Here is a 9,856-nt window from a genome sequence, read left to right on the forward strand (position 1 = left end):
TGGAACATGCCAGGAACCCCAACACAAGTGGGTGAGGACCCCAGTCCTCCCCCCGCCATGTAAATGACCCATGCGGTGGGGAAAAGCAGCAGGGTCCTTAGGGATGCTGGTCCTGGCCCAAAGCTGTGCCGCTCAACTCCGGCTCCTCCACCATTGCCAACATTAACAAACCCCCTTTTACCATGGTCTTTTACCAAAGTTTGGCTTTGGCAAGTCTAGAAGTCAAATATTTCCAGCATTTCCCGGCTGCCCCCAGCCAGCCCACACCATTGGGAAGCATTTGTCCCTTAAAAATGCGAAGGAGCAAACACAGGAGATGTTTAAACAAGGAATTTTGAGATAATGCCCGGGATTTTTCCCAGGAGTTTATTTGCAGGCAGCCAGCTGCCAAGGGACACCAGTGTGCCTAGCAGTAGCCTCCAGGCCACCAAGGAGCCACATTGCCTGGGCCGTATCCTGAGCCCCACAGCCCATTTCTTCCTGGAAGAGAAAGCAGCACGTCCTGAAGACCCACAGCACCCAGGAGGTAGGTGTACACCTCTGGGGACACCCATGCAGTGAGCAGCACGTGGGCACCCACTGACACTGGGTTGCTTTGATTTCCATGATGAAAAAACCGTGGGGAAAAAAAATTTCCCTGGGGAAATCCAGAGAAATACTGCTCGGGCAGAATCCAGCCAGAGGCGTCAGCCTGAGCTGCACCAAGCAGCTGTGGGGATCTGCAAAGGGGCTTCTTTAAGGAGAAGACAACTGGTAACTCATAGATTTAGCAAATACAAAAAAAAAACCCCAAAACCCCACATGTAACAGGAAAATATTTAATCAGGCACGTGGCACATTGCCATATCAGGAGTTCAAGGGGGAACCTTACAGCTGCAGGGACATCCCCCACCACCCAGCCCTGGACTAGGACAGCAGGTGCTCCTCATCACTGGCCAGGCAGGATGGATGCAGCCAAGCATCCAACTCCCCCAAGTTTACCCAAACCTTGCACCGCGCGCATTCCGGCTCCGCTTCCTCCCCAAGCGCTTGGCAAAACACAAAGCGGGCGATTCCCCACGTCGGGAGCTGGCAGAGCCATCCCCTTCACGGAGGAGCCCCGCTGCTTGCTTTTTATTAAGGGGAAAAAAAAAAAAAAAGAGGGACTGGCTGCCTCACTGCAGGTTTGGGACAGAAACAGCGGCGTAGCAGGGACTGACCTAAACCAAACCACTCTCGCAGGCAGTCGCCCCTCGGGATAGCTCGCCTGGGCACCCCGAGACCCTCTCAGGCTTTGGGGACAGGCTCCTCCGGTGACAGCAGCAGGTCGAAGGGGATGAGGGGACGGACGAGGAGCCGCACCTCGGGGCCGACGGGGTTTGCCCGCAGGTTGAGGCTCCGCAATGATGCCATGGAGGCCAGTTTCTCCACCGGCACCTCTGCAAAAGAAAGCACTGAGAGGTGAACATCCACCCCAGCGTCAGCTGCCAAGGAGGGAATTCGGAGCAGCAGAGTGGGAGAAAGCCGTGGCTTGATGGGCAGCCCCAGAGCAAACCCTGCTCCCGCCGGTCTCCAGGCTTTTATCAAACTGGAAACATCATCAAATAATACTAAATTATATGACAATTCAAACATCTTGGTAAGGTGCCAACACCACGATATTAAATGTGGACCCTGCCCTCCAGTTCTCCCAGTCCTAAAAAAAACCTGCTGGGGTGCTAAACTGTTATTCAAAGACTTATTCCCTTATTTTATTCCCAGTGTTGCAATGCCCAGGAGCCCTGGCCAGGGTAATGTGAGAACACATGCTCTTTGCCCTGGCTGGACAGGCTGCAAAATGGCTCTTGGCCATTGTCAGACACCCTCCCATTTTGCAATTTCCATAAATTTGGGTGTTTTCCTTTAGAAAAGGTTTCTAAAGGAAACCCTTTCTACATGGAAAAAAAAAGGTGCAGGTCTCATGGATGGTCCCAATGTGAATCCACTGAGAGCAGAGGAATGAGATCAATACGAAAACCTAACCATTAAGATCATTAAAAGATGATAGATTTTGCTTTTTGTTACAAATCACAATGTTTTGGGCTTGAAAAGCCCACCCACCTGACTTTACCAAGAACAGTTTCTGTTTAATTTGGCCACCAAAATGACAAGAGCCCTTTATATCCCCAGCGCCTTTTTTTTTTTCCCCTGCTAATATTTGGAGCAGAATTGCAGTGTTGTGATTATACAACTTTTAAACCGTGAAACATTTTATGCTGGAAAAAGATTCAAACACCTTGATGGCTTTTTTTCTCTCCCTTCCAGAAAGCAGTGTTATTTTCTGTAATACACATTTTTTAGCAGCGCATCTCTCTGGTAAGGCTAAGCTTCACATGGATTTTTTTATACCTCTTCTTTATGGTGGATTTGTTCACCACCACTCCTCTGTATCATGTTGCATTTTTTCCCCCTGCCTTGATGCACAAAAATCTTTTTTTTTTTTTGATAGATTGTCCTGTTTAATGAGCTTCTAAGGCTATGCAGAGTGATAAACCCCCACTTTGCTTAAATTTAGGGAGTGAAGGAAAGTATTTCAGGGAGCAAGCCTTGCCCAGGGTGGGAGCAGCCCAGGTCTGCAGCTTAATTCAAGGTATGGAGCAGTGACTCACCCCGGCATGAAGCGACAGGCAGGGCACACAGTACAGCCTATAGCTATACAGCTGTGCCGGGGAACCACAAACACCTCTATAAGCAACCCAAAGCATCACTTGCTGGCTCCCCAATGGATAAGGCACTTGTGTTTGAGCCTGAATTATTCATGCTGGCTTTACCAGTTAGGCAAAAAAGGGGGGGGAAAAAAGGCTTCTTCATAATTAAAGCAAACAGTAATTTTCTCAGATCAGGATATGATAATAAGTGAGTGAAAAACCTAGCTCCTTCAGATGAAAGGGCTGCCAAGGCATCTGAGGAGATGGATATGAAAGGGCTGCTGAGGCATCTGAGGAGCTGGGTAATGAACACTGACAGCCCCAAAGGTCTCGCAGCCACGTACAGCTGCAAATTGAAGGGGGAAGGACCCTGCTCAGATCAGCGGAGCTGCTTCCCAGTCACCTTTCAGCGTTACCTGCATGCTTTGGTGGCCACCAGCTCCTGCCAGCCTCCTCCTAAGCCACGGGTGGAAACCCACTCGCTGGCTCCTCTGCGGCTATTAACAAAGATGAATTTTCCATGCCATTATCCCAAATTAAGAGTGGTTTTCTCTGATGCTCGTGAGGACAAAATTAGCCACAGTTGCCCCCAGCAGTGACCTGCCCAGCCTCGGTAGTGATCTCCAGCATCCCCCTTGCTGTCTCAACATCTTCTGCATTAAGCCTTTCATCGAGGAATAAGAGGAAGGGAAACCAAAGCTTCAGGCACCAAAAAATCCCCATGGACTTGGGAGCTGAAAATGCTAATTTGATATAACTCTGATTAGCAGGGAAAAAGTTAAAAGCACTGACATTAATATATACATAATTACACTCCATAGTTAAGAGCTCATTGAGATGAAAAGGGCAGTTCATGGCACTAAATGTCTCCTTTTACAGAGCCCACAGACTCCAGGCAGCTATTAATTAATCTCCTTTTACTCCTGTTTCCCTTCAGCTGGAAAACATTACCTACCATCTCCAGTTCAATATGTCTTAGTAGGTGACTCAGTCCTCTTTCAGCAGGTGCTTTTAAACACAGTTTGCAGCCCTAGCTATTAGCTCCTTCAGCATCCCTGAGAGAGCAGAGGACACGCAGGACCAGCACCACAAACCAGACCATCTGCAACATTTATGCTGACGGAGAAAGCCCCAGTCCTTCCCCAACCTCCATCTCCTACCCATAATCTGTAAGCCATCCTTTTCTTGCCTACTGGTCTTTTATCCGAAGCAGGGTCCTCAACTCGTTATTGGGCTAAGTGGGGTAACCTGGGTCCCAAATTATAAAAGGCAGCTTTTGTGCTACTGGGGTAGCTCCTTCTCATGCTGGGCTGGCTGGAGGTGTGCAGGTATTGTTGCTGGAGAATGACACCTGGGTGAACTTTCAGCTATCTCAAGAGCTTCTCCAAGGATGTGCTAGTATTTCCTTGTCAGACCCTGCTGCCAAAACAGGCTCCTCAGCCAGCTGTAGTGGGTGAGCCGTATAAGCATGCAGAGGGAGAAAAGAGAAGATATCATCTCCTCCAGCCTGGCCCAAGATCTTCTGGAGTAAAATGAGTGTGAAGGGCTCAAATCCTACTTGGCTGTTACAGAAAAACAAAATTTGTGCCAGTTAAATTCAAGCTGATGCACTCTCCTTCCCCTGTTGTGCCAGGCTAGCATGGGGGGAAAAGATGTGTATATAAATACAAGCTTGCAGATAATATAGAAGGGGAAAAGGTGTATATATAAATATAAGCTTGCAGATAATATAGAAAAATGCATATATATATATATAAATGCAAACTCCTGTGCAGATGAGCCTGGGGGTATTTGGGAAGGGCTGGCAGGAGTGATGTGATTGCCCAGATTGTTTCCTTGGAAAAATGGGCTGCAACACCCCTGGCTTTCTAATCTCTACCTCTTCCCTTTTCAGAAAGTGCACAAAATAGGCTAATCTTACTTATTTCTGCAGCTAGACAGCACCATGCTTGTTACTAAGATATGTCCCTAACATATTTAACTTGAAATTGTTAATTTTGTCCCTGTTGTTATTTTTCCTGAGTCTAATAACTGCAGCTAAGGGGAGCCTGGTGGGAGGTGACTGAGCCTGGCAGCTGGGTTTTCTAGCTGCCCTCTCCCCCAGGATTAAGCCAGCTGGGTATAACCCTTGATGCATCCTTTCCTCCCTGCATTTAAGCAGGGGAAAAAAAGCAACAGAAACTGTATTCCGTTCTTGCAGCAGCCTGCTTGCGTAAAACAAGTGGGAAATATGCTGTTTGGAGGCCAGGTCCGATTGAAGTTGGCCAATTAAGCTCAAAAAATGATGGAGGGAACTAAGAGTAAGACAGCTCTCTCCAGGAGGTGGGAGAGAAAAAAGGGGTGAGGAAAAACCACATCTTCTGCTGGCTCTCATGGAAGCAGTATTTAATGTCTTGTGTTTCTACAGGCATGGCCAGGGAGCAGCTGATGCTGTTAATAAAACTTGTGGTGCAGGGAGCAGCTTTCCCAGGAGCAGCTGAAGCCATCCCAGATAAAACAGCAAAATTGAGTGGACTTGATATTCGCCTCCCCAGGGATCTGCATGGGCTGTGGGATGCTCCATCCTGGGCTCTTTGAAAGATCACTCCTAAATAAATCCCCTTTTATCTACGTGCAACAGCTGCCCCTTTTGCCCAGCTTTCAGGGACTCCAAAGGCTTCAGCTTTGCGTATGAAAGATTTTCCTCCCGCTGCAGGGTCAAGGGATGGGTGGCTCTTACCATTCCTTTAATTTATTTTTTTTTTAGGGGATTTTGTAGTGTTATGGCTCCTATTTGCTCTGGGAATTTTCAGGTGGGCTTGTGCCCTTGCTTTGCCTGGCAGCAAACATCCCAGCCCAGCATCCCTGGGGCTGAGTTCTGCAGTCAGGTCTATTTTTTATTAAATCTGGTGATTTTGAGTCACAGCTGGAGTTGCCTTTGAGAAGCATGGTGGATAGGGCGGCTCGAATGGGGCTTGATTTCCCCCTACGCCTGCAACAGCTTCATCCTGGGAGGCATTAGCAAGAGCAAGTGGCTAATGAGGCTCTGTCTATTTAGCATCTCCTCGGCACTCGTGTGTCCCTCCCCCTGCCAAATTCATGCTCCTTTTGCTGGATCACTAAGCCATCCCTTGGCCCGGCTGCATCTGCAGGGGATGGTGGACCACGAGCAAAACTTCAAGCCAGCATCCCTCCCTGCCCAGGGATGTGGATCGGCATCGCCCCTGGGAAGTGCGATTGCCCTGGGGTGATGCTCATCCTCCCCTCCAGTGGAAAAAGCTCCTTCTCACCTGCGATCTCATTCTCTTCCAGGTCGATGGTCTCCAGGGTTGCGACGGTGGCCAGGGGCTCAGGGAAACGCCGAAACCTGTTGCGGGAGAGGTTGATGGCCCGGAGATGCAGCAGGGAGGTGACCTCCTCGGGCAGGCGGTGCAGGTAGTTGCCTGCCAGGTTGAGCTCTGTGGTTCGGGGAAGAGAGGAGAGAGGTGGTGGCATGGGGGGGAAAAAGACGGGAAAATAATTAATGCATAGCTTAATTTACAGCCTCTGTCCCCCATGGGCTACCAGGTTCAGCAACGGGATTCCAAGTCCAAAAATGGGATTTCTTGCTCATCTCCATCGTTTGCCATTGTACTTCTGCCTGCCGTGAATACCGCTCTTAGAAGCGATATGGTTCTTGGCTTCCTGAGGCTTTCCTAATGAAACCTGTGCAGCATTTTGCAAGCAGGGGCTGTAGAAATAAGCAATATTTCTTAGTGGAGTCAGTGCAATTCTCTCCCCGATGGATATTTGTCATGGCTTAAGGCTAGTTTACTATCTTCATGTGCCTGAACCCCTTCTGAGGTATAAACAGAGTGGTGGAAGAAATGTATTTATATATGAAAAATAATCTGTTCTACAGAGTTTAACCCTCTGTGATACATTCCCCTCCCCAGAAATGAGCTCCTGTGGGGCCAGGAGCAGTGCTCCTGCATGAGAGGCCATTAGCCATGGGAACAGGAACCCAAATCCTGCTGTCCCAGCACCCTTCTCCAGTGACACAGGGCTTTCTGCTCTATAAATATCCATGCAAGCTGCCCTGCCCCTGCTAATATCTGGTATTTATAGGTCCTGCCTTATTCAGGCTGGTGCAAGGCTGTCCCCTGCCCTGGGACATCTCTCGCCTGCAACAGCCCTGCTGAGGCCCAGCATGTTCATCATCAGAGTGATTTGTTCACTGGCGAAGTAAAATCCCTGATGGGAAATGAGACCTTTTTTTCTCCTCAGGGGTTGCTGTGCTGTCTAGAAAAAGAAAATTGATTTCTTTTGCTCGACATGTTTCTTTTCTCCAGCCTAGGGGAGTTTTCACGGATGATGCTCCAAGACAACACGGGAAGCCTCCCCAGACCCCTACCACAGCGGCACTCGTGCAGTACATTGTATGAGCAAAATATTTGCTTTTAAAAGCTGCCAGAGCCCCTGGTGCTGCTGCAGGCAGGCAAAGCCCTGGTGCAGCCCCCAGTGTTCAAAACCACGGCTCTGGATGCTTGCAAGAGCATGTTTTAGCAGATTAGCTTCTAGCTGCTTTCACTGGGCTCCACAGGGATGTGTCCCCGTGGCACCATCCATGCACTGATGACCATCCCCATCTCCTGCAGTGAGTGGAGAGTGAGCAGCTATCACTGATGTCTCATGATGGGGGCTAATTAGCCAGCAGCAAGCCAGCATGCCTTCTGCAGCCTGAAATGCCCCGTCTCTGCCATGCACCATTATGCCCAGGCTGCCTTTCCTGTCTTCTTTCATTCCCAGCCCCGTTGTTGGAGAGAGCTGGAGGATGATGAGTGACCCTGCAGCAGCCTGGCCACTGCTGAAAGCAGCTGGAAGGTGGCAGGGCATGAGTTTGGGAGGGTGGGTGAGAGCAAAACCAGTGGCCCCTTCCTGCAAGGACCAGAAAGGGTAAAGAAAAATGGATTTTTGGGGGTCTGAACCTTGTGCTTGGAATGAGGTGCGAGCACAGAGGAGCAAAAACTGCGGTGGGGAAACTCTCCGGTGCTGTGCTCCCTCTGCAGTGACATGGGGGCTCTTTGCTGGGTCCCAGGGGTTTGGAAGTGGCTGTTGTGAAGCAGTGGGGTTGTCCCTTACCTCTCAGCTGGCTGAAGGTGGTGACGAATCGGCTGGTGAGGGACTTCAGCTCGTTGTTCGCCAGGGAGATGCGGTGGATCCCCTCGGTGACGCTCCTCATGGCTTTGTAGATGCCGACTGGGAAGGTCATCAGCTTGCAGTTGGCCAGATCTGCCCCCAGAGAGACCCAGACACCTTACAACGCACCCCAGCTGGGAAGGAGCAATGCTTGCCATCTTCTTTTCTACCCCTTAATGCTCGATTTTCCTGTCTGGCTGCTGCCACCCATGGCTGCCATTAATCATAGAATCATTTAGGTTGGAAAAGACCTTCGAGATCGAGTCCAACCATCAACCATACCCACTAAACCATGTTCACCTGCCATACTTCTCTCCATTGCAGGGATCTTTGCAGTCACCTCCGCAAGCACCAAGAGTCTGTTCCCATCAGCAATGCTAAGGCTGTTCTGCCTTAGGCGTGTTCAACTCTAAATCACATTGCAAATACTTCCACGCTGCAATGTCCTTTTGAAAACCCTCAGTCGGCCTGTCTGTGCCTAATAACTTCACAACTTAACTTAACTTAGGGGTAATCCCCCTCCCCTATGTCCCTAAGCCCCTGGGGATGGTCCAGCAGCGCAGGGATGCCTCCTCCACCGCTGACTGGGATGGGCACGGAGCAAGGCTTTTCCTGGGCATGCTCCTGGCTGGATTTCCCATGGTGATGGGTGCTTGCCCCGTGGCAAGCAGCGGGGAGGGGAAAAGGATTCGACTTTGCTTCTCACCTGTCGGCATTTTTGTTTTGCTCTGAGTTGTTTCTGTTTCCCCTCCCAGGACGTGCCAGGGGATGGAAAACCTGTATCTTGGCCCCCGTGATGCTCAGCCCGGGCTCTGCTGCCTGCTCCCTTCCCAAAGCCACGGTGGGGGCTGCATAAGCTCGGTCCTCCCCTGCTTATCGTCTCACTCAGGAGGACATCAAGAGGCTGAGCAATGAAGCTCTGACTCTCAGCGTACGCCGATTTAATACCCCAGGGTCGGGAATCCAGCATGAATAAAAATGAGCAGCTTTCATCTCTCTCTTTTGATGAACCATGCGTGGGTCTTGAATATTAGCTAGAAAGGGGGAAACTGCAGAAAAGCACAAACCTGACAAGGCAATGCAGGGAAAGGTGTGGCTCCTGCCATCACTTGCAAGGAAAGACTTTATCCCTGGGGCATGTCCCGTGGGATTATGTGCCATCGCGGGGAACCCACTCAAGCTTTGGGGAGGCTGAGAGCCCTTTGGGGGAGCCTTTCCCTTCCCGGGGGCTGCAGGAGCCTTGGGTGCAGCACCCAGAAGGGTGCCCAACAGCTTTTTTTAGACCACAGCAGCAAAAAATAGAGCCCTGCTCCCGGATACCTGATCCTTCTCTGGGCCCCAAGCGGGAGCCGAGCCGGAGTGCTGGGCTTACCAAGGGAATCCGTTTTGTTCTCCACCGTGTCGTTCACCTTCCTGGCCACCCGGGCCACCGCCTCGCCCATCTTTTTCTGCATGCGGGCGCCCGGTCCCGCCGGGGACGCGCTTCGGCTGGGGGGATCCACGGCTGGAGGAAGAAACCAGCCGCTCCGGCCTTTCAGGAGAGGGATGCTAAAAATAACCAGCGGGATCAGCGTTCCCGAGGGAGGGAGGGAGGCTGTGCTGTGGCTGGCATGGCCCTCAGGGTATGAGATTCGCAAATTTCCAGGATGGTATGTTTGGGATGTGGGGATATATCCCCTTTCCTGGTATGGGATATGAGGATACATCCCCTTTCCTGGTGATGTGGGGCACAGGATTCCCAACTTTCTGGGTTGGTACTTTGGCATTTGGGGATGCGTCCCCTTTCCTGATGATCTGGGGGTGGTGTAGCCCTTGGGGCACGGGATTCCCAACTTTTTGGGTTGGTGCATTTGGGATACGGGGATGCGTCCCTTTTCCCAGCGGTGACTTTGATCAGCTCATCCCCTTCCCCGGTGACTTTGATCAGCTCGGCTCAGCCAAAATGTTTTGGCGGAAGGACTCCTGGGCACGACGACCCGCCTGCACGGGTGGTGGGGGGGGAAGACAAGATACCCCCCCCCCCCCCCAAAAAA

General features: G+C 50.8%; 1 protein-coding gene across 1 annotated transcript; it reads right to left on the reverse strand.

Annotated features, from left to right (window-relative positions):
- Positions 1-1,266: 1,266 nt before the first annotated feature.
- LRRC20 (leucine rich repeat containing 20) lies at positions 1,267-9,277 on the reverse strand. The gene is given in 5 exon segments (XM_010579931.1): positions 1,267-1,418; positions 3,083-3,163; positions 5,936-6,103; positions 7,767-7,916; positions 9,196-9,277. Coding segments are annotated over 5 exon segments (633 nt in total).
- Between the last annotated feature and the right edge of the window lie 579 nt (positions 9,278-9,856).

This window comes from Haliaeetus leucocephalus, unplaced genomic scaffold, assembly GCF_000737465.1.
Source record: "Haliaeetus leucocephalus isolate CR32 unplaced genomic scaffold, Haliaeetus_leucocephalus-4.0 Scaffold687, whole genome shotgun sequence".
NCBI lineage: Eukaryota > Metazoa > Chordata > Aves > Accipitriformes > Accipitridae > Haliaeetus > Haliaeetus leucocephalus.